Source organism: Hyaloscypha bicolor (genome assembly GCF_002865645.1).
Source record: "Hyaloscypha bicolor E unplaced genomic scaffold K444scaffold_184, whole genome shotgun sequence".
In the NCBI taxonomy this organism is placed as follows: domain Eukaryota; kingdom Fungi; phylum Ascomycota; class Leotiomycetes; order Helotiales; family Hyaloscyphaceae; genus Hyaloscypha; species Hyaloscypha bicolor.
Window position 1 is genome coordinate 379,967 of NW_020194686.1, and position 26,378 is coordinate 406,344.

At 27.9% G+C, this 26,378-nt stretch overlaps 3 protein-coding genes across 3 annotated transcripts; 1 reads left to right on the forward strand and 2 right to left on the reverse strand.

Annotated features, from left to right (window-relative positions):
• Window positions 1–11,420: 11,420 nt before the first annotated feature.
• On the reverse strand, window positions 11,421–13,468 carry K444DRAFT_670538 (uncharacterized protein). Its single transcript, XM_024887641.1, has 2 exons — window positions 13,270–13,468; window positions 11,421–13,219 (listed from the first exon to the last, which is right to left on the reverse strand). Exons 1-2 carry the CDS (start codon window positions 13,394–13,396, stop codon window positions 11,688–11,690), a joined length of 1,659 nt encoding a protein of 552 aa, XP_024726967.1. The 5' UTR covers window positions 13,397–13,468; the 3' UTR covers window positions 11,421–11,687.
• A 776-nt stretch (window positions 13,469–14,244) lies between these two features.
• Window positions 14,245–15,290, forward strand: K444DRAFT_622293 (uncharacterized protein). Its single transcript, XM_024882068.1, has one exon. It carries the CDS (start codon window positions 14,458–14,460, stop codon window positions 15,016–15,018), a length of 561 nt encoding a protein of 186 aa, XP_024726968.1. The 5' UTR covers window positions 14,245–14,457; the 3' UTR covers window positions 15,019–15,290.
• A 973-nt stretch (window positions 15,291–16,263) lies between these two features.
• K444DRAFT_648654 (uncharacterized protein) lies at window positions 16,264–17,964 on the reverse strand (the record flags this gene model as incomplete). Its single annotated transcript, XM_024885486.1, has 5 exons — window positions 16,264–16,344; window positions 17,302–17,336; window positions 17,373–17,441; window positions 17,499–17,719; window positions 17,915–17,964. The coding sequence occupies 5 exons, from the start codon at window positions 17,962–17,964 to the stop codon at window positions 16,264–16,266; spliced, it is 456 nt and encodes a 151-aa protein (XP_024726969.1).
• Between the last annotated feature and the right edge of the window lie 8,414 nt (window positions 17,965–26,378).

Sequence of the window (26,378 nt, forward strand, 5' to 3'; positions counted from 1 at the left end):
TTTTAGTATTAAATAAGTTTATTTATTTTTTATTTTTTTATTAATTATTAATAGCTTTTTAAACTAATTTATTAGTTATTTCTCGAAAGAATTCTAATAATAATAATAATAATAATAATAATAATAAATATATTATAAAGTAATACTTATAAATATAATTAATATTTCTTTTTTAAGCTATATTTTTTTTTATATATTTTCTAATATTTGGTTAAATATATAAAGCCTTTTATTTAATTAGAAAATATAATTTTATTTATTTATTTATTTCTAATATTAGTATTATTTATATATTATTATATATATTTATTATAAACTTAAAGCTTTTAATTTTATTATTATATTTATTAAATATTTAATAAAAAGTAATAGTTTTAATTTATTTAATTATTTTAAAACTTGCGTTTTTTATATAAATATTATTTACGAGTTTAGAGCCGCTTTACTAAAATTATTACTAACGGCCTTATATAAGCTCTGGGGCTAGTAATAATTTTGGTCTAAACTCGTTTTAAATAGCTTTAAATAATACTTTTTAATAATAAACTTTTTAAAAACTTTTAATAAATTATATTAAAAAAAAGATTATAAATATATAAAATTATTTATAAATAAGTTAAAACTATTTCTTTAATTTATATTTTAATAATTAAGATTTAAAATTAAGTCTTTTTTTAATTATTAAATTTTAATAATATAAGTATTTTAAATAAGTTTTAAAAATTAAAGAATATTAATTTAATATATATAAATTATTTAAAAAAAAGTAAATATTTATTAAGCTTTATATAATATTTTTTTTTATTTTAATAAATTTTTACTTTTAATTTTAATTTCTTTTTAAAATTCTTTTATTAATAAATATTATATAAAGAAAGGTTTTAATAAAAGTAATTTATTAATATTAAATAATAATTTTCTTTAATTTTCTTTAAATATAAAAATATTTTTTAATAAATCCTTTAATATTTTAAATTATTTATAAGTTTTCAAATATTAAATATAATTTTTATATAATAATTTTAAAAGACTTTAGTTAAAAGAGCTTTTTTTTAAAAAAAAAAACTATATTATTAAATATATTAAAAATATATTTCTTATAAAGCTTTTTATTTTTCTTTATAAATTATTATAGCTTTATTTATATATATAAAGCTCTTTCTTTTTATAAGCCCTTTTAAGTTTTACTTACCTTTATAAGTAATTTATTATTTATATTCTTATTTATAGCTTTTTTTTAGTCTTTATTTATATTTATAAAACCTTTTCTTTTTTATATAAATTATTATAACTCTTTTTCTTATTTATAATTTCCTCTAAATTATCTTATAAGCCTATAAAGCTCTTTCTTTTCTTATATAAACCCTTATAGCCTTATTCTTATTTATAAAGCTCTTTCTTATATCCGTAGAACTTCCCTTAAGCTCGCTAGGTATTAGAATTATAATATGCGGGATAGAAAGTTTTAGTATTCCTTATATGACCTGTATTTTTCAGGGAATCCCGAGAGCTAGCAAGAGTCTTAAGAATTTCCCTTACCCCCTTCCGAGCTTTAAAAAATCATAATAAAAGCCTCTTACATTCCAGAACTACTAAAATATAGAGAAAGGTACTTGAGCTTCTTCTCTCTTATTCTAAGCTAAGCCCTAAGGATTTGGATATAATCGCATTCCGATATGCGATTCCCTAGAAAGAGGAGATTCTGGTATTCCTCACGTGACCCGTTTTTTTTAAGGAGCCCCGAGAGCCAACCGCTTAGAATAGTCCAATTATAGGATAATATAAAAGAGGACGAGTTTAGGGCCGCTTTACTAAAATTATTACTAGCGGCCCTATACAAGCTCCGGGACTAGTAATAATTTTGCCCTAAACTCGTCCCGAGTAAGTTTGGAATTAAAAGAGGTATGTTATATAATAAAGTATTAGCTAAAGTTATATAACTTAGTAAAGGCTTTTAGCTAAGTATATAAATCAGGTATATACTCTTTACGGATCCTTTATAGACGGTATAGGAAGAAAAATAGCCCGTAAGTATATAAAGTCAGCTATAAGTAAGTTAAAAGCTAAATAAGACCTTGTAATATTTCTGGATATACTATATTACTTATATAGTTTATATTAGGGAATAAAAGAATATAAAGCCCTGCCTATAAGGTTACCTATAAGGCCACTATATAGAACTAGCTATAAGAAAAGACCGGCGACTATAAATCTATTTCTATTACCTTAAATAACTAGCCTTATAACTTATTAATAATTATTATAAAAAATAAAGCAAGTAGAAACTACTTATAAAAAAGTATAAAAGATAGTTACTAATCTATAGACTAGAGCTTAATCTATAGAATTATTTATAACTAGCTATTAAAGTCGCTATCTAGTAGTTATACTTAAATTAAAAACTTTCTAAAGCTATATATTAATATCTATAACTCGTTATAAAGCCCTTCTTATAAATAGAGATTTTGCAAGAGTATTATAGATATACTAATCTTGAGTTATAGCTTAGAGAAAAATAGATCTAGTAAATAGATACTTTATAAGGCCTCTAGAGATAATTCTATAATTTTAAGATCTGCCTTATTTATATTAGCCAAATCTACTATAAAATATATTTGTTTCTAGCTAGAAAATATATCTAGAATTATTTAGTTAAACTTATAGAATATATTATTTAGGGTTAATAGAATTACTTATTTACTAAAGGTCTAGTAATTATACGGGAGTCATAAAAGTCGCTCTTATAAGTAAATATAATTAATTAGGTTCATAACTAACTAGATATATAAAATAAAAGGCGGGAGTATAATCTGCCTATTTAAAGATAAGTTATATAGAAAACTACTAATCTAGTTTATAAAATCCTACTCGAATGGGTTATTACGGACCCGTATATTAATCCGTAATAATAACTAATAGAGCTATAGCCAGATCTATATCTACTATAAGCAGGCCCGTATTATATTAGCCTATAAACTATATAAAACTACTAGTAAGATCTAAGCAAAGTTCTTTCCGAGAATTACAAGCATTTCTCTAAAGAAAATATTATTTATAACTAATTATAAATCGACTATTAGCCGGTATATTACCTTAAAGTAGTACTTATATTATATAGGTACCTTATTTCAGATAATTAGGTCTATAAATTATAAGAGTACCCCGAGCCGGCTTGTCTTAGTAATTATATTTATAAATAACTTATTAAGTTCGAGCGGGATCCGGAACTAGAAATAAAACATATATCCGTCCGGAAAAAGAGCTATAATACTCGTTAATATTATATATAAAACGACCTTATCTTGGCTATAGTAATAGTAGTAAAGGATCTTATAAAGAAATATCTTACTAGTCTTACCCGAGCCCTATAAATAGAAGTAAACCATATATAAATTATTTATAATTATTACTAGAATTATTTAGAAATAAGAATACTAGTTTATATTTAGCTAGGCTTATATTATAGTTACTAGTAATGTCTTATGAGTATAATTAATTTATAGATTAGCTATATAGTAGATTATAGTCTAGTTAAAAATATTCTTAGGTAGAATAATATTCATAAATATTTATTAGAGATTTATAAGGCTAAAACCAAGTAAAAAAAGGCTATAATTATAGTAAGAATTAACTAAAAGTAGCGGGAAATTAATTAATAGATTATAGATAAGCTTATAGGCCAAGTTATTATAGAAATACTTCTTATACTAGTTCTAGATTACTTATATATTTATAATTAGTTACTAGTAAATACCTATAAGAAAAAGTATTTATAAATTATAGCCGGTTATTAACTAGATAGCCTTATTAAAATACTAGAACTATTTCTAATTATTCTTTACTAAACTATAAGTAATATAGGTAATATAATATATAGAATAATAAATGCCTTTAACTAAATAAAGCTTATTAAAGAATTATAGACTATATATAACTATTAGTAAAAGCCATAAATAGAACTACTTATTCGAAATCGAGCTATAATAGTAAATATAGCTAATACTATATTTTTACTTATAGGGCTTTTATATTCGAATCTTAGTAATTTATATAAAATGTTATAGGAACTTATAATAAAAATACTAGTAATTATTCTTATATATTATATTATATTTAAAAAAGGCTATTAAGGTTAAATAGGTATTTATAGCCCAGTCTATAACTTATTTAGATAAGAGATTAGTTATAAAGTAAACTATATATTATCTAGGGAAGTAAATTATAAGATATTAAACTAGGAAGAACTTCTAGTATATTAAATACTTAAATAAGTACTAGAAAGCCTTTATAAGGCCTATATATTAAGCCTAGAAATACTAGGTAATCTTATTATTTATTCCTGAAATAGCTATAGTTATATAATTTATTTCTTTATAAATATATTTATAAATATATTTAATTATTTATATAGATATATAAACTTTAATATTAATATATAAGTAAAACTTCTAGAGAAAATACGAGTTATATAGAATAATCTAGTAATTATTACAGATAATTTCCTGGCCTAAAAAGCCTAGTTTATAAACTATAAATATATAGCTATTATCCTAATACTAATACTCGGGATATTTATTCTTATAAATAATTATTATAGCTATAAATGCTTTAGGAAATCTCTTCTAATATATAAATAGGGCTATAGATATATTACGGACTATATATAAGACTATTAGATTATTATTAAAGCTATATAGCCCGTAAAATATCTAGCTAATAACTATAGCTATAAGTTTGCCTATAGAATTCTATAACGGGTCTAAGAGCTTAATATAAATTATCTTATTAACTAAATTAGAAGTTAAGAAAATAATATCTCTCCTAAGAAATAAGAGCAAGTATATATATAGAAGACTATATTTTTAGTACTTATTTATATAAATATAGCCTATATATTATATGAAAAAGTAGTTTTTAAGATTTATAAAAAGCTTTCTTATTTTTAGAATAAAGATCTAGTAAAGAAAATCCGGATAATTAATTATTTATTACTTATTTAAAAGGTAATCTATAATCTCAGGCTAGTATAAGTTAGCTATAAAAATAATAAAGAAGCTTAGCTTACTAAAATACTATATAATAGCTATCGAGTCTTTAAAGAGCTATTATATAAAGTAATTATTACCTATAAAGCTAGATAAGAAAATAAAGTAATAGCTAATATTATTTATATAAATATTTATATGAATATTCTACTAATATAAATAGAGCTAGTTAAATAAAATAATTTTATAAGTAATATATATATTAATAATATATTATTAGAAGAGGTAGCTAGTATAAAAGAATAAGGAAAAAGCTAAATAGATATAGAAATAATACTAGTAAAAGGCCTATTACTTAAGCTATATTACTAGTAAGTTCTAGTATAATTCTATAACTATAATTCATAGTACTAGTCCGGGTTATAATATAAGAAAAATAAGATATAATAAAGTAATATATATATTATATAAGTAATATTAACTATATATATCTATAGATATTTGCGGCCTGCTTTATAAACTATTAGTATTAGATTATAGTAGCTTGTATTTATATACTTGTCTGAAATTAGAATAATAACCTTATTATTTATAAAAAAGTTCTTATAATAATAATCTGTATTTAACTTAAAAATTAAATATATTTACGGGTTAAGTAAGACCCGAAAATTAGTTTACTAGCTTATAAGATACTTGCGGGCCGTTTTATAGACTATAATAAACGGATTATAGTTTATAAGTATATTTATAAGTTATAAAAGAACTATATAATTTAAATAAAGGAAGTTAGTAGCCCGGATATTAGTTATAAAAAGCGAGTTATAGAAAAAGAGCTATATAAAAAAGGATTTAATATATAAAGCAGGCTATAGTAGGCCTTAGAAATAGAAAAGCTTATTATAAATCTAAAAGTACTAGATCCTATAAAAGAAGTTAATCCGGGTATTCTTCTTATAGCTAATTAATATAAAGGCAAAAGTATAATTATATATCCGGATATTTGTCCGGAAGGTCTAGTAAAGCAGGTTATTACTTATAAAGAAATAAGAGAAATATAAAAGAGGCTTGCGAATTAGAGGAAGTATTATATTACTTTTCTTATAATAAGCCTTAAAGTAATTATTTATATGACTAAAATAAAGGGCTCTATAAGCTATATAGTAACCTATAAACAGACCGGTTATATATATAAGAGCTAGTTAGAAGCGAGAGAGAAAGGGCATTTGGATTGAGTTCTTATAAGGCAGGATATTACTAGGTATAATTACTAGTATTTCGGGCCTATTAACTAGTTAATTAAGCCAGGAAAGAGAAAGAATATAAACTCAATAGTAATAGCAAGTCTTATATAGCTTAGCCCGCTTTATAATAAAGTCAGAAGCAGGCCGGTTCTATTTATAGGAAGTATAAAAGCAAGGAGAGTTTATAGTAATAAAGAAAAGAAAGAGAGAAAAGTAATATAAGGCTAGGTTTTTTTCTTTTAGTATATTCTATAAGATCCCTAGCTTAAGAATTTCTCCTAAGCTTTAAAAAATCGTAATAAAAGCCTTTTATATTCCAGAACTACTAAAATATAAGAAAAGATACTTGAGCTTCTTCTTTCTTATTCTAAGCTAAACCCTAAGGATTTAAATATAATTATATTCTAATATGTAATTCCCTAGTAAGAGAAGATTCTAGTATTTCTCACGTGATCCGTTTTTTTTACCGAGCCCCGTAAGCTAATTACTTAGAGTAGCCTAAATATAGAATAATATAGAAAAGATTACTTAATTATTTTAGAGCTTTTTATATTTAAATATTTAAATAAATACTATAATATATTAAGATTAATTAATTATTAATTAATTTTATTATTAATTATATTTTAATATAATAAATAAATATTTTTAATTATAATTATAAAAATATAATTTTTTAAAATATTATATTATAATAAATTATAAAGGAAACTATTTTACTTATTAATATTATTTTTATTTAATAAATAATTATAAACTATTAATTAATTTCTAATTCTATAAAATTCTACAAAATTCTATATAATTATATAAAATATAATATTATATAATTTTAATATTTATTTTATATTACTAATATATAAATTTAAATTAGAATTTAATATTATATTAATTTATTTAAATTAATAAATAATATTATAATATATAAAATTATTTAATTTCGAAATTATATATTAAATTATTTAAATTAAATAAATATTATTAATAAAAAGCTAATATAATTTATTATTAAGTTATATATATTATTAAGTTATATATATTATTAAGTTATATATATTATTAAGTTATATATATTATTAAGTTATATATATTATTAAGTTATATACTTTTTCTTAATATGAAACTTTAGATATTAATAAATTAATTAAAATCTAATAAACTAGATATATTTATAGCTTTTTAATAAATTCATATATTATAATTAGTTTTTCTATAGATCTTATAATACTATTTAGATAATTATTTCTCTTTATAACTTCTTTTTATTATATATATATTATATTATATTTACTTATTTATATTTTTTTATAATATAATATTTTATATATCTTTTATAATAAATATATTATTTTAATATATATAAGCCTTTTTAGTTCTATAATACTTGTTTAGTACTTTATTTACTACTCGAAATATATATATCTTTATAAATAAAAGAATCATTTTATAAGCTATTTTCTTTATATCTTTTACTAATATAATAACTATTTTGAAAAATAAAATTAATAAGCTTTTTTAATAATAGATAATTTAGTTAAATAAGAATTATTTATAAAAAAGCTTTATCTAAATTAAAAGAAGTTTAAGAGATCTAAAAATTAGTATTAGTAATAAAAAGTTTAAAGAATATTAAAATCCGTAATTTTATATTAAGCTTTAAAATTATAGCTTATAAATTAAAAGATATTAAGCTAGTTTTATAAAATCTAGCCTAAATATTTTAAGCTATTATTAATTTCTTATATATAGTAAAACCTTAATATAATAATATTAATTTTAGTATCCTTTTCTAATAATATATTAAGGTATTATTAAATTAAGAATTATATATATATATTATAAATAAGAAAGAAACTAAAGATATATAAAGAATCTCTTAATTCTAATATCTTATTACTTATAAGAAATCTCTTAAAAACTTCAAATAAGCTTATCTTACCTTTACTACTTTCCTTTAAATAAATATAGCTTTTAAAGTATTAAGCTTATATATAATCTCACTTTATTTATTCTCTTATTACTTTTTATAAAAATTTAGTAAATTAAATATAGCTATTACTTTAACTAACTTTATTTTCCTAATTTCTTTCTTTTATTTCTTCTATTCTATATTAGACTAAATATTTCCTGAATTTCCCTAAATATAATAATTTATAATTATCTCTAAAGCTATATTTTCTTTTTTTATAATTATCTTATTAACTAATATAATAAATTAGCTAATAAAAAAAGAATTATTAAATTAGGTTATATACTAAATAGTTAATTAGAGGATTTTAATTATTTCTTGATTTTTTATTTACTAAATGGCTTATTTTATATTAATTTTACTATAGGTATCGAGATTTTTACTAAAAAAAGGTTTTATAATAAAACTTGATTTATATTAGTAATTAGTAATTATAGAAGCTTTAATATAGTTATTTTTATTTACTTTAAATTATTTAATTATATAGCTAACTTATTACTAGTAATAATAAAACTTAAAGGTATTAATAATATCTTAATCTATTAGTTACTAATATAATATTATATTAGGAAATAGCTATTTAATTTATATATAAAAGAAAGCTTGTTTTCTATTAATAAGATTAATATTATATTCGTATTCTAAAAAGTTATTTATAAAGAGAAAAATATACTAGTATTAAGTAAAATACTTCTAATTAAGCTAATAAAAATATTTTATATAAATAATACTAGTTATTTACTTGAAATTATTATACTAGTATTATATATTTAAAAGTTAATAATTAATATATTTGAAATATTGAGGGTTTTTATTCTTTTTAATTAATTAAGGCTTTTATTTATTAGTATTTATAGTATTAATTATAAAAGCAAGAGTAATTCAGTCTTTATTCTTTTTACTTCTATTACTAGCCTTAGTTACTAGTATATAATTTAGTAATATTTTCTAATATAAACTAGTTTTATTTATATTTAAAATATTTTCAGGAGAATATATAGCTATTAAATCTCGATTCTTTTATATTTACTTAATATTTTCAGGGCTTTTAATATTTACTATATTATTTTTATTATAATAAATATATTTCTTAATATAGAAGTAATTCTTGAAATTAGTTAATTATTTATTAGACTATTTAGGCTCTGGTTACTTGTAATATTAGAAAAGAAAATATTAGATTTCATATACTTTTTATTTAAATATATTACCTGTAATTATTATTATTTACTATTATATTTTTTATTATTATTTAAAGAATATTGCTTTAAAATTAGGCTAATTAGATTAGCTTAATTATTAAATTATAAGACTTATATCTTTTTATATATTAGTATTAAGATAATTAAATTAAGTATTAAGGCTAAAAGAAATAATAAATTAGTTAATTTTATAATAGAACTTGTTCTAGAATTACTTAATAAAATTAGTATATATAGCTTTAGAATAAAATTACTTATATTTTTATAATATTTAGTAATTAGCTTCTATTATATTTCTTTATTATTTTTTAGGCTATTTAGGGACTAGAGAACTAGAAGTAAAATTAAGAAGCTATAATTTAGTAGAATTAATAGCCCGAGAAATATTAGAAGGCCCTAAAATATTAATAAATTAATTTATTTTCAGGTTAAATAATTAGAATAATATATTATTAAAAATTAAGAATTAGAACTAAAAACCTAATAATAATTATAATACTAAAAATATTATAAACTTAAAGCTAAAAAAAAAGTATAAGATTATATAATTATATTATATTACTAAAAATATTATTATATTATAAAATTATTATATTAAGGTTTTATTATATTATTATAAAAACTAAAAAGAATTTTACTTTTATAATATAATTAATATAGGCCTTAATAAATATCTTAATTTACTAATTATATATCTGTTTTAATATACTAAAGTATTTAATATTAAATAACTAAATTAAATAAAATAAAATAAATAAAAGGCAATTTAAAAGTTATAATATTATATGTTTTATAATACTTTTAAAACTTAATTAATTTATAACTCTTATATTTATTTAATACTAGTATTTAATATAGCTCCTTTATATAAGTAATAGTATATTTATTAAAGTATTTTAGTTATTTTAGACTTATTTTATTATTTGTTTATTTATTATTTATTAGTTTAATAATCTAGTTAAATAAAAGGCTACTATTAATATACTAGTTAAAGAAATAATTCTTGCCCTAAATTACTAAAAATAAAGAAATATTTTAATCTTTACTATTAATATAAGTAATAACTATAGCTTATTTCCTATTTTCTAACTAAATTATCTTATTTCTATTATATTAATTTATATAGATTATAACTATTATAATATAGATTATATTTATTATAAATCCAGTTTTATTAAAGTTATAAAAGTTATAGTCTAAAATCTCGTATTTTACTCTTATATTTTTTATTAGTTAAAATTATATATTAATTAGCTCAAAATCTTTATATAAGGCCCTTAAGAAATTATAAATATAATTAAAACATATTTTAAAAACTAGTTATTATTATATAAATTAATAAGCTTAAAGTTTATTAATATATTCTATTCTCTTTAATTCTAGAATAAAATTAGCTATATTTTTAATATTAGCTAGCTATAATACAAATTCTCTGAAATTTAGCTTAAATATATTTCAAGAATTTTTTTTTTTTTAGTATAATTAACTTATAATAATTAGATTATATTTTATTATAAAATATAAATTCAGAAATTCTATAGATTTTTATAATAGATTAATAGCTTATTTCTCTAAAAGTTCGAATAGCCTTAATAGCTAGAATAATTTATATTTCTTAAATTTGAATTTGTATTAGTAATTATTAAGAAAACGTATATTAAAGTTTAGAGGATATAATAAAGAGAAAAGTATATAATTTAATAATATATATAACTCAATAATAAATCATATTAGAATAAATCGTAATTAACTTTATTAAATAAAAATTAAAAGTTAAAATTAAAAAGAAACTAATATATATAAACTATATCACGTAGTAAGAAAGAGAGAACGTTTATTATTTTAAAATCTTAAGGTAAAGTATGAGTATTAGAAGCTATTATATAATTGGCTCGCTTCCGATATCGGCACGTGCGGAGCTAAATGCGCTGGCGTAGAGCTAAGGAATTAGTGCGGCGCTAATGGTGGCCTTATTAATCGATCCCAGATTAACCAGTTTGGCCCGTTATGTCTTTTCTTTAAAGCGCATTATTAATAATCCGTAGTACACGAGCCAATCTTATCAAAAAATCCTCGGCTCGCCAGTGACCCCTTAATATTCAGCTCTGTTTAGCTGTATATACTCTGGTTCAGCGTGGCAGAATCTAGCCTTCCAGCACTGCATGGGAATTAAGGCACCTCGGTTCTAACAGGTGAGGTAAATTCCTCAGGCCCTATTGGCCTTGATATCAGGCGCGAAAATCAGCCCCACCACAGAAGATATTCTAACCCTTTAATCTACCCAGTAAATCTAAAGCTCAAAAAGTTCTTCCTCAACAAAAAACAGGCTGCTGTCTCGACTTGCCTTTGCAGCAGCCTTTCTTGCATCATCCAGCAACTGCCGTGGCCCACATGTGCTCACCGCGGCATTCAAACCGGGTCGCACTCTCTTTACATTTTCCATCCACTTAACAACATCTGGTCTTCCTGGGATCATTTCCACTAGACCACTATATCTATGAGCATGCTCCTCCGTGCCTCCATCTTGGCCGACTGGCTCTATCTCGATTTCCGAGCTCGGTGTGGTCGAGCTTGAAGCAACTTGAAGCTGCGTCATCATCGAACCAGTAACATGAATTGTAACGTCGAACGTGGCTGGAATTGCAGGATCCGCCGCTATAGTGGCGAAGTTCTTTAGCTCTTTCTCGAACCATTCTGCGTGACAGGCGGCTTTAATCACCCACAAAAGATGAATATGCCACTCCTTGCCCAACTCTTTCTCGGCATCTCTCAGAGTTGACGCTCTGGCCATGATGTGCGATATGATGCTGATACCGGGTGTGATGCCGATACCACCTGCGACTATGACTGTCACGGGATAAAGTCCCCATTGAATCCCACCTACTCCGTATGGTCCGTCGAGTCGTATCTTCAGTTTTGTCACCATTTGGTCTTCCTTCTTCTCTGCACCACCAGAAGCCTCACCAAGCCGTTGTACTTTCTTCGTAAAGCCTCCGAGTCCCCTTACAGCAATTGTTGTATCCTCTCCAGGCGCAGAAGCGATAGAGAAAGGATGCCAATTAAACCACGAGATGCCAGGGATCTGAACCCACACGATTTGACCAGGTCTAACACTGCGCATGCCTTCCACTTTGAACTTCGTCACACCACCTTCATTCCATTTACTTTCCTTGACCTCCACGCTTCGAAAATTATACCAAAATCGGATCAGGCGATCAACAGCCCAGAGCCCAAGTCCGGGAAGGAGAAATTCAGGTCCGTTTGTGGTGTGGATGAGCGCTCCCACGACGAACACAAAGAACAGGAAATGCGAATAGTAGAATACTTCGAAGAAGCGTCGGCGCACAAATGGCAGACTGGTTGTAAACAGAATAGCTAGACTCAACCATGCCATGATCCCCACCCTGATCCGAGTGGCCGCCACGGCGTAGATAAGCTGACTCGTAATGATATCATGACGGATGTTCAGAGAGAAATGGAGAGTTGCGTGGACGAAGGTGGCAAAGCCGATAAAGCGATGGTAGATGAGGAGGGTTGAACTGGGGATACACAGAATTAGACTGAAAAGATTCGAACGGGCTGAAAGAAGGAGGGCGAGTCCGGCATTCGCAATGGTCAGCCAGCCGTATAATTTGTAGTCCGTGCTGTATTCAATGCTGTTGTAACCGAAGAGGATATTGAGGCCAGCGATGGCGAGAAAGCGGAATATGTTGGGGAAATGGTGGTTGGTTAAAATGGGGACCAGGCTGGGGCGAGTTATGAGTCTGTGCAGGATGGTATACGGTTTTGAATAGTGAGATGGTGAATTAAGGGGTGGTTGACCTGAAGAATGTGTTAGGATTTGGAGCATCTTTAATTGTTTTTGAGCTTACCACATGTTCGTAGAAGTCGGAAATATGATGGAAAATGGATAAGAGACTCGATGAGCAACAGTCCAACAACACATCCAAAATATATCCTCGCAACAGTGTATTGGTCTTCTATGACTGGCTGACGCATCTTGGATTTACAAGTTACAACAGTCTTGAAGAGAGTGGACAATAGCAGGAAGAAGATGGTAGAGGAGAGAGTTTGAAGAGGGAGCTTAGTTGATGTGAGGATGTGGGCGAAACTGGAAGTCGAGGGTGCAGAACTTATGAGATCACAGCTGAATGTGTCTTCCAATAAACTTCATTCTTCTTGGCAGGAGCTAAAAGATTCTACACGGGAATATTCGAGGCACGTACTCAAGTGCAGGGAACCTGTCTCATTTGAATGCAAAGCCTAGGATGTAAGGAATAGAGTTCGAGATAAGAAAATTTATTTTAAAGGTTGAATTTAAGAGGCGCTTAGCAATGAAGAATATCTTACCTTCTGGTCTTAGTAACTTGAACACTATAAAGAGGAAGTGTGGAATCATCGCGATTGCCAGATCCGGCTAATGTTATTTTTAGGGTAATATACCCCTGGGCATCGTCAACTTCTATATTCTTTGTAGCTAATTATCAATATATCTCTGAACCTCACTTGAACCACCAATTATCTTGATTATTATCGACTGATCTGTCAGCGATGTCTAACACTTGCTTGGGTAAAGAGTATTATTGAACACTACAAAGAGAAAGTGTGGAATCATCGCGATCTTCAGCACTTATTCAGGGGGAATGCATGTGAAAGCTCTGTCAAATTTAGGGATCTTTAGGAATCATTCCGATCTTTGGAGTTTGTTTGGTCAAGTTTGCCGAGATGGGATTTGGAATCTTTGCGGGAGGATATTGCCGTGCGGGAAATGGTCAGAGCGTTGTCGGCCCCTTTACCCCTTGGCGGGCCTTTCCGTTTCCTCAGCACTTAATTCCAGCATCACACTAGCGGAAGTGATCAAGTAGAGAATCCTATGGAAAAAGAGTGGAAAAGATATAAAAATAGCCAGTTTCCCATTAAGTTCCTAAGTCTTTCTTTGTGAACAATCAACTTCCACACTTCAGATATCAATTCTGCCCTTAACTCGCTGAATCGAATCTATCACTCCACCTCGAACAAGATACATCACTCTTGCCATCTCAGTCTTCACAACAGCATTCATGTTTAAGTCCGCGATTTCACTCCTCGGTCTTGGGCTCATCTACCTCGCAAGAGCCCAAAACGCAACAACCCAAAAAATCGGCTGGACTGGAACCCTTTCCTCTCTCGACGGCGGCTTAGGAGGAGTAGTAACTGTGACTAACGCAATGACCCTCACTATCTCTGATTATACGCTCAAGGATGCCAGCGCTCCCGCTCTCTACTGGTGGGGCGCAACCAACGGGGTTCTCGCTGACGGCTTCCGTATTTCCAACACCCACGTCACGCAAGCCGCTACTTCGAACATGGACACCATCAACCTGGATGCCGGCAAGACGACAGCGGATTTCACCACCGTTGGCTTGTGGTGCGAGCAGCTGAAGGCCAACTTTGGACAAGCAACATTGGCAGAGCCAGGCGCAGGCACGAGCGCTGCGTCTGCTGGGTCCACGATGAGTTCTACTGGAAGTGCACCAGCCGCAACCAGTTCAAAATCCGGTACGGATTCTGTTGGGGTTCCATATAGCGCACTCGCAATGACCCTTTTGGCTGCTACTGTCTTTGCGATTAAGATGGGTTAAGCTGGACTTCGCAGGAATTTGGAAGATATGGAAGGTTTCTCAAACTGTTGAGTCCGCAGCGTGTAGGACGTGGCCTATTTTGAAGTGCCGGGGGGCAAAAAGGTCTCGCTTGTTTCTCTTTACCATATTGGCTTCTGCTTCAGGGAACCTTATTTCATTGTGGATAGGCTTTCCAGATATCCTTTCGTCAGCTTCTAGGGGGTTGAGGTGTGTATTTAATCGCAACGATAGGGCATTAATAAGCCACCAACTCCTCACTGCTCTCTACTCTGTTTGACGGAACAAAATATCTTGCAATGGCTCCTTCGCGTACCTCACCTACCAGAAACCCCTTCAGCAGTCCAGCAACGACTTTCAAAAGAACAACTAGCCACCTTCGACATGAAATTTATAAAACCATCCATTTCCGTTTACTGGAATAATCAACGCGTTCTAAAGCCTCCATTTACGTTACGCTGACCAAGATGGACACGATTCTGGCTCAGACTGTGTCGGCAATCCAGTAGAATTGTACGATAGAGGGAGGTCCCCCGCCTATTCTGATATCTGCGGCCCGGTTCACAAGACCCACCATACGTAATTAAAGCCTTATTAATGACATAACAGCTGCTTCTCTGATATGATTTTCAATCACCCTTTGAACTGTGGAATTCAGAACATATGCAATTTCAAGGTACCGTAAATTCAAGCTAAAACCAATCATACATTCACTTCTTGGGGAAATGTTTCTACGCGACAAACTTCCGACTTTTTACTTCCGGCTTTCACTTCTTCTCTCTTTGCGCTCTACAGTACAGTAGAGTTCGAAATTGGCTTCAGTTCGAACTTCTCTGTGATTTGTTTTTCTGACCCACATTTTATGGGCACTAACCATTTATAGCTAGCCTGTACTCTGGTCCTGCGGTCGATTAAATCCGTGCTCGGGTGTTGTCACGTGGGGATTCTGTCTGGATTGAGAGCTCAAATACTAACGGCGAGTGCCTGTTTACTTAACGCACACAGTATTAATACAGTATAGTACTAACCTTAATATTATACCATCCTATTCGCTTGAAAAATCTATCTAATCTATACATCTTCAGTACTTTGGACTGATAATATAACATCCTCTTGCTCAGCTTTCCATATAACTAAAGATTCGCAAGATAATAGTATATCTGGATAATTAAGTCCCAAGACACGTTTCCGTAATTGTATACATTCTTCCATAAGTCTTACAGCTTCTGTTTCTCTGCCAGTTGCTTTCTACGTAAATGCCAGATTATTCATACTAGTCAGTATAGAAGGTTGGTCGGCCCCGAGTTTCTTCTTACTCGTTTCTATTACCTGCAGTGTGTCAAAAAAAAATCAAGGCTAGTTAATTATAGTTGATTATGATTTGATTCAGTAGATTTTGACTTGATTTGATTTGATTATGATTATAATTAATTATAATTAACTATAATCATTACGTAATACTAAGAAAACTTGAATTTCTCAAGTAACTTAAATAATTATTAAATAACTAATAGCTATATTAATAAGATATAAACAAAGCTTATAAAATGTATATAAGAGTATAAAGCTAGTCTAAATCTGGTATAAAAAACTGGTTATCCTCCTTAGAAACCTCTTCTTTATCTTTTTTATTCTTATTTTCTGCTTTTTTTATTCCTCCCTACTTTGAGGGATATTAAGATTAATTAAAGATTATTGAGACATTTTCGAATATATCGAGTAAAAATAAGTAAGTTTATAGTCTAAAGCTTCTTAATTGGAGCTATAGTTATTGAGATATTTATATATAAAATAAAAGGAAAGGAAATAACTTGAGGAAAATCACTTATTTATATATAAAGCCTCTAGAATCTAGAAGATTCTTTAATAAGCGTCTAATTAGATATAACCCCCTAATATTAAAGCGCCCATTTGTGAGAGGGCCTATTTTTAACTATTTTATTTATAATAATAAGATTTATAAGGTAGCGAGAAATTACGAGAAAATCGAGGAGGTTTTAGCGCTTTCGGCTAGTGCCGCTTCGCTTGCCAAGCGGCACGATACCCGATTTAGTAAGGAGCACCTTAAGCGATACCGGATACGGGCTAGCCTAAGCCTTATTTTAGCCTTATTTCGCTTTTCTAATCTCCGAGCGTACGTGCACGGTCACGTGACTAAATAATCAACTATAATCAACTATAGTTAATTATAGTTGATTATAATTTGATTAAGTAGATTTTGACTTGATTTGATTTGATTCAGAGGCGATAATCAAATCAAGCTAAATCATTTGATATACTGATTACCTGTACCTTTAACTCTTCAGCAGCATCCAATCGGCCTTGCTTCTAGTATATCGACGCTAGGCTGGATATACTAGTCAGCGTATATGGATGGTTCGCGCCGAGTTTCTTCTTGCGAGTCTCTACCACTTGTATAAATAGCTCTTTAGCAGCGTCCTACCGGCCTTGCTTCCGGTATATCAACGCCAGGTCGGCTTCACTAGTCAGCGTATCTGGATAGTCCGTACCGAGTTTCTTTTTACGAGTCTCTATCACTTGTATAAACAGCTCTTCCGCAGTATTCCATTGCCCCCTAAGCTTATATACCAAGCCTACTATTACTATACTATCTAGCGTATTATTATACTCTCGATTAAGGATCTTTTTTCTAACTTTCATTACTAGAACGGATATCTTCTCTGCCTCTATACCCTTCCCTATTCTCTATACATACTATATTGCCTTATAGAGTATTAATGCCCAGTTACTTAATAAGTCTCGTTCTTCCGGTTATTGTACTACTACTAATTATATATACGGGAAAAGTTCTCGATATTTAGGCTAGTTCTCGTAACTTCCTATTAGGAACTCGGTATAAAGAGTCTTGAAATAATGTTACTTCTACTATTCTAGCTACCCGTTAGTTTCCATCCATGTTCTTGTCGCTAGTTGTACTAGCGCATGCATCTCGAATATAGATTGTATCTTAGAAATAGAGATAAACGAGTAGTTTCCTAGTATTAGTACATTGTCCTCAAATTCATCTATTTGCTTATTATTCGTACTGTCCCGTTTCCCACCTCTATAGCGGTCTCTGTTATAATGAAAAAGTGCCAGCCACTGGATTCCCCGAAAAGGCTTCTTCTGCGGACTGGTTTTGTTTTTGACTTGACTTCGAACCAGAGATTCAGGAATCTCTTACCGGTCACACAAGCTCATTAGTGCTAGCAAACTAGCTGCCGACGGCCTGATGTGGTATAGGTAAGTAAAGGAGATATGCCATATAATAATAATAGAATTCTTGGCTTCTTTATCTTTTTAAAGATGTCCTGCTTTATTGTCTAGGAGACTTATCTTCTTGCGGTCGCTCTTCTGAAAGTCTTATAGGTATTGCCTTACGGAATAGTGCAATTCCCTTTGAGAGATATAAGCTGCCGCCTGAATAATAGCAAGTGGCATAAACTCGAGTACCGCTATAAGCTCAGTAATATTATTACTATTATTATACCTTTCTAGCTTGTTCTTAAAAAGTATTAGTATATTTGCCCTGTCTATCGGTTTAACTATAATAATATCGCGCTATTCTACTAATTCTAGCGCAGTGCTTTTGCTTCGTATTATAATAAGAATTAATCTATTCGGGTATTACGGGAGATTATTGAAAAATAATCGATATATTAATGGAAAATCGATATATTAGAGGTTGACAGTCTGTAGAATAACTAGATACAAGAGAGTGAAGTGTAAGAACAGATGGAAAAGTGTCTAAAGTAAGGGACTTATTCCTATTACCCTTTGGCAATATTAGTAATACCGAGCTCCCTTTCTCCGATATATTATTAATTAGCTAATAAATCAAAAGTAATTAAAATAATGATATACTAGTAAGCTTAGTAAGCTCGGCGAGTAATACATAACAAATGAGAATAGAGAACCCTAAATTAGTAATTAAACCTAGTACTAGAAGGACTAGTAAGCTAGCTATAGTAGTATACTAATTTTAATAGAGATAATTAACGAGCGGTTATAAGTTCCTATTGCCTTTACCATTTATTTGCCCCTCTTAACCAGTGCTTTATATCTTAATAAGAAAGCCAGTATTATCTATATTAATAAGTATAAGAAGCCACTTTCCTTTCTTATTATTACTTAGCCAGTTATATACGACCTAGAAAATATTGGCCGTTGGATTCTGCCGCCCGCAGACCTTGATACGGTCCGTAATATCTCGAAAGCTCTGCTTAAACCGGGCCGTATTACTTGTATAAACCCAGAATACCTATGTCTCTCGTAAGCGGTCTCGAGTTTAATAGGCGTATTTAATGGCAACTTACGACTTGCTTTATAGTAGTTAGCAAAGCTATCTGTATTAATAAGAGCAATTACACCTACCCAATACTGCCTAGGCCAATAAGTGCGGTTCGAGATCCTAATATAGTATATTTCTACTAGATCTAATCAAGTATCTCTTGCTCGACAAAGTCTGTATCGTAACTAAAGGGTATAATAATCGACGGGTTCGGTAGTGTCTCCGGTCGTTCTTAGGCGGGGTTATTATTAGCGCCGGTTAGCTTGGACCCTTATAACTTACCTGGAGAGGTATAATAATGGAACTTAGTATTTACTGGGCCGTAAATTATTCCGGCTTGGAATCCGGAGTTGGTGGGGTCAAAAGATATGGCGGATGCTATTATAGTAGAGTAGTTTGGTAATAAAGTATAGTAGCTGAGTGTATTAATATACTTATAGTTCGCGACTTTTAGCTGCAATGACTTGAGGCTCGACTTTTAGCTGAACTTTGCAAGGCGATATGCCACGAGATAAATTCGTCTAGTAGGAAGAGTACCGTCTCGTCCCGGTACAGATTAGGCTTCTCGAGCAAGAATTCACATAGAGCGTCTAATATGAGAGGGGTAATGCTTCGGGGCCTCCTATACTATTCGAAGGGGCTTTTATAGAGCCAAAATAACGAAGGTTTGACTATATCACATATACGGCACGCTTACTATAACCTATATCTTTAGCTATTTCGGTAGGAGGACAATTACTTAGGGTCATATTACGAATCTGTATATACTAAGGCTCTACGAGATTCGGTGCTATTCTGGGGAGTGGTATATGTGAGCGAGAGTATCATTGTTATACTATTATTAAAAGGACAGAGCTCTATGATATAAGGGTTCATACACGTCTGATAACGAAGCAGTACATTCAAGCCCTTAGAGTCTTTCGCCCGTTGAATTCCAAAGATGTTACCGTTCAATTAAGAAATATACTAATCAGCCATAGCAATAATATAATATGTCTACTTGTTTCCAAAATTGATTCCACTCACTCCGCCGGTAATATTCCCAGCTTGAAAGCCCGAGTTCTAAGTACCGAAAGTCACTGTAATTGAACCGCTCTGGCTTCCCGCTGCTTTCGCAACAGCCTCTTCCTGCGACTTTAACAGCAGCTCACTCAGTAGTGTCTGCGATGCTTTCACCCCTTTAAGTTCTTCTTTAAGTTATCACAATACCTCACTTTTGCCTTCTATCGGTATAGCCACTTCCTTATTATTATTACTGAGGTTCATCTCTTTTACCTTGTTCTCTAATACTATTAGTTACTTATCTGCTATAGTTATAGTACCTTTAACCTCATCCTACTTTATAGATATTATCTTCTTTATCTCCTCCGTAAGATGGGTATTACGGATAGAACTATACCTGTAGGAAGGTTAGCTCATCCTCTATATTATATAGATGAACTGAAGCTACCTATAAGGCTATAACGCCGATAATGAGGATAATAGCGAGCTTACAGCTTTAAAGCTGCTCTAACATGGCCTTAACTTGGTCTTTCTTAAAGAATCCCACATTCGCTCGGTCCTGCCACACCAGCTTTCCATCTTCCGAGTATTTGGTCCACTTCTCGAGATCGGCCCTGAAAAGGTTACATGCTTGCGTGCTGCTACTAATTGCTGTCTTCGATTACTCAGCTATATCTGTACCAAGTAAGCCCCATTCTCTCTCCTCTATACTTTGGAGCAATTTAAGTACCATATTAATAGAGTATATATCTTCCACCAGATGCTTAATGGTTTTAGGTGCGTCTTTGAGCTATTATAAGTCTTCCAGAACCCTATAGAGCTTCTGTATTAATTATAACTGGCTATAATTAATTATAAATTAAGTAGATAAATAATAACTCGGTTAGATTAATATTTGAGATAATAATAGTTTTTTCTACTAATAAATCTCCTTATAACTTATAGAGTTTATAATATATTACTATTATAATTTGTAGAATGCTTACGAATCTAATAATAATAGGAATTCGCCATATTATAGTACTAAGTAATTGCTTAAATTAGAGAAGAGAAAGCTATTAAATATACTCTCAGAACTATATAACTTTACTAATAATATTACTTAATATAATATTAACTCTATATTAAGACCCCGAAGTTATATAAGTATTGAAATCATTACTATAGCTTCTTTATTATTATTCTTCTTACCTATTCTTACTTCCCTCCTTATACTATTACTATCTTATTAGTTTCTTTATTAGTAGAGATCATAGTATTTTCTCTAACCTTTTTAGTTAGGCGGCTAATTTGAGTAGATACTATACTAGTTTTAGTCTCTTTTATAAGGCATGCCTTGTAATTAAATCTCTAGCTCTTCCCTGACTTCATATCTCTCTTATTAATATAATTAGATATTATATACTTATAGTATAACTAGTAGTATTATATTTTAAGTAATACTAATAATAATACTATATAATACTATTTATAAATAGTATTATAATTCATAATTATATAGAATATAGAAATATATATTATTTAATTAATATATTATATTTAAATTATATATTAATAATATATAATATATTTTAAAAAAGGCAAATTAAAGTTTAAAATAAGTTTAAATTATATTACTTGAAATATTTATTATCTTTAATTTAATATAATTTTACTATAATTAATATAAAGTTAGTATTAGTATAGCTGTTCCTTTAGGAGTCACGTGCGCAGTCACGGGACACGGGACACGGGATATGAGTAATAGGACATGAGTAATAGGATATGGGTAATAGGATATAGGTAATAGGATATGGGATATGAGATATGGGTAATGGGATATAAGATACGGGATATAGTTATATAACCTCGCGTCTTATTAGTAACTCGACTAGTAGACTAGATCTCTTTAGGCTTAGTAGATTTAGGGATCGCATATTAATATTATAATACTATAATTCTTATTTTTAAATAATAATAACTTTACTAACTAATATAACTAGTATTTCTATACCTATATAATAATACTATATATTACTAGTAAACTAATACTAATTAGTTTATATATATAGATTAGAGAAGATTTTAGATTAGTCCTAAAAGTATTTAGTAACCTAAGACAAATCTAGTCTATTTTATATTAAAGGAAGGAACTACTTATTAACTTTACGAAAGTATTTAGTAGCTTATAGAGAAAACACCTAGCTCTTACTAATTAATAAGCGATTAGTTATTTAATTATCTATTTATTTAACTTCTATTATTTTTTAAAACTAACTTTTTTTGGCCCTAAGACTATTTTCTTGGAAACTATTTCTTTAACTTATATAATACCTATATTTACGGGAATACCTCTCCGGAATATATGTCCTATATATGCCCTTAAAGCTCCTTAACTACTACTTCGATTTTATTATTAAATTGAGTTCTTTGAGCTTTAGATCCTCCCGGAATTATAATATTTTACTTCCTAAATTTCTTATTATAGACGAAAATATTTAAGAGCAAAATATTTACTTTAATATCTTACTAGGTATCTGGGTATCTAATATCTAAATCAGGTATCTGGTATCTTAATCAGGTATTTAAACTAGGTATCTGGTATCTAAACCAGGTATCTAAACCAGGTATCTAGATATTTTTACTACTAAATTCTTTTTATAAACTTACTATAAATTACCTTATTTTTAAATCCCTCCTGCCACGAATTATATATATATACTAGGAAGAACCTGAACTCGGTTTAATATAGATACTAATAAGGGAAAGAAACTAATTGAGAAATAAAAGAATAGTATTAATCCGGTAATTATAATAAAGGCTAAACTTTAGAAATATATAATTACTAAGATATATTAGTATATCTTATATAGGAAAAGTAATAATAATCTATAAGATCTATTCTAGGATAACTTTAAAAACTTTAATATTATAGTATATAATCTAATTAATTATATACTTATATAAAATCTTTGAGCCTAACTTTAGTATAATAGTATTTATATTAAATAGAATTATAGAAACCTTATTATTATATAATTCTTTATTAACCTTACCTAAGAAAAGATAAAGAGTATATGAAATAAAGCTAATATTATTAATAATAATCTAATTAGAATAGATTTTCTTTAGGGATCTATTATATTAGTTTATCTTATTCTAGATAGAACTAGATATAAGGAAACTAGATAATCTTAGTCAAGAAATTAAGCTATCTATTTACTTTCTCTAAATTAAGGCTATTTATTATTTTTACCTTTATTATTACTAGTATTATTACTAAACCCGAACTACTATTAATTAGTACCTACTATTTTTACTAGGAAGCTTATTAGGGAAGTAGTAAAGATATATTCCGAAATATAGAAATATAACGGAATTAATAATAGTTTTAATTATAAACTTACTATTTTCCTTAATATTTACTAATATATAAAGCTCCTAGAAAAGGCACTAGTAAGAACTTTTCTTACTATATTAAAGGAACTAGTATAAGACTACTTCTATAATAACTAGCTCTCGAGTCATATATATAAAGAGGCTTATATAAATATCTATAGTTTCTTTAAAGGCCCCGGTTTCTATTATTGAAATTTAGATAAATAAAATACTATTACCTTAGTAATTATAATAATAAAGAACCCTAAAAAAAAAATATTTAAGCTTATCTAAATACTAATTAATAACTTATATAAATTATAGTATAGCCTTATTCCTGCCTTATAAAGTACTAAATTCCTATATAATAAGATTATTACTTCCTATTAAGGTATACTAGTATACTAATATATAGTCTTAGACTCTCTTAATAATCTCGGCTAGCTTATTAATAAGCTCTAATTATCTATTACTACCTATAAAAAAGAGTAATAAATTACTACTAAAACCTATTTTACTAATTAATAATACTATTCTCAAAATTCTCTAAACTATTATTTATTTAGAAATTATTAATACGGACTTAGCCATAATTTCGGAACTTATAATAATTACTCTAAGCCCTATAATTATAATAATTATACTCTAAAATCATGTTTTATATATAAGAGACCCGAATATTACTTATAAAAGTATATACTAGAGAAATAAAAGGCTAAGAAAGCTTAATTTAAAAGTAGAAACATTTACTAATTTAGATCCCGAAATATCCGTAACTTTAATAAATGCTTTAGTAGTACTTATATATAGTATATTACCGAATTTAAAAAAAAAGAAAATAATAAAAGTAGTAAGAATAAACTAGTAAGTAATACTTTTAAAGCCTTACTAGCAGAAATAAATAAAAGAAAGAAATATTACTCTAATTTCTATTTTATTTTTATTAAGAGCTTTCTAGCTATTTCTATAGCCCCTGCTTCTATTATTTCTATAATTAATACCCTTATAGATAATCTTATTTCTCTTTCCCTTATATACTAGATAATAGGCAAAAACCATACTTTAGAGCCTATTAAATAAATAAAAGATATCTAGATATTTATAATTAATAGTATATTAAGATATAATACTTATTACTTTTATAAAGTTATAATTAATACTAGAGTCTCTAGATTCTTAATTACTAGTTCTAACTAATTCCAAGCTTTATAATAGACTAATAGTAATATTATACTTATAAAGACTTTATTTCTATTTAGCTTAGCTAATATAAATAAGCTAGGAATTTACTTTAATAATCTTACTAATTATCTTATTATTTCTAATAAATGCTTTATACCTATAATATAATGTTTTAGATACTTTTTCTTACTTTGGAATATTGTTTTATAAAGCTTTATTTCCGAATTCTTTATTTATAATTCCTGCTTTCTTATAAAAATCAAATTATAATATTTATATTATTATTTTAGTTATTTATTTATTAGTAAGCTTTAAAATATACTAGAATAAGTAGGCTATAATATTAATATAAAAGCTCTTAAATATTTTGTAAAATACTATAAGTAATACTAGAAATTCGAATAATTACCGGGATAATTTAAGTTTAATCTAAGAAATAATATTAGCTTTAATTACTTTATTATTATTAATATTTTCTATATTTCCGGTAAGCCTATATTTTATATTATTAATAAAGGCACTAGATATTAAGCCGGCTAATAGCTTTAAAATATTAGTATATTATATACTTGGGATACCCTAAAGTAGTATTAGATTAATACCTATTTAGGCCCTCCTAATTAGATTATAATAAATGCCGGAAAGCAGTTTACTAGTAAGAAGTTTATTTAGCTTATAAATACTATAGGAACTAAGATTAAAATTATTCCTATAGAAGCTTATAGTTTTATTAGAATTATAGAATGCTATTATAGCCCGATTTAATATACTTATCTTATTATTATAGCTAAAATTAATGGAATTAATAAGGATACTATATTTTAAATAGCTTTTAAGGCCATTAATAATTCTACTAAACCTAATAATATTATCCTAACTTTCTTGGTTTATAGTACTTTATCCTAAATAATTAAATATAATACCTTATTACTAATTATATTATAGTAATTAGTAGTACTTAAGAAAGTAATAGTAGAAATTTAGAAGCTTTAAGCTAGATACTAGATTATAAATACCCTAAATACCCGAAATAGTCCTAATATTACTAATATTTATGAATTTCCCTTAAATTCGGATATTCTTATATAGTATAAAGGAAATACTAATTAACTTAGTAATTAGGATAGGCCATATAAGCTTATAGCTATTAATAGGGAGAACTATATACTAGCTCTATTATATAGTAATACTACCTTTTACTTAACCTTTATAAAGCCTTTTTATATAGGGAATATTAAGGTTATTACTAATGGCCCTAAACCTAAACCTATTCCCGAACTTTATAGTAAGGCTAAAGGTAATATAGATATGATTTCTCTTATTATTCCCGCTATTTTACTAAAGTATAATAGAGAATATTCTTATAAGAACCCGGATATTATAGTATTTCTATAAGATAATAACTTATATAAGAACTTTTATTAAGTTAAAGTTACTAGCTTTCTAGAAAAGGGCATATTTAAGATTACTTTTAGATCTCAGGTACTAAAGAAAATATATATCTTTAATTCCCGGTTTATTAATAAGATTA

Coding starts and splice junctions, on each gene's coding strand:
- K444DRAFT_670538 (XM_024887641.1), bottom strand. CDS start 13,396: ATGCGTCAGCCAGTCATAGAAGACCAATACACTGTTGCGAGGATATAT. Junction 13,220..13,269: donor CCGACTTCTACGAACATGTG/GTAAGCTCAAAA, acceptor CACATTCTTCAG/GTCAACCACCCCTTAATTCA.
- K444DRAFT_622293 (XM_024882068.1), top strand. CDS start 14,458: ATGTTTAAGTCCGCGATTTCACTCCTCGGTCTTGGGCTCATCTACCTC.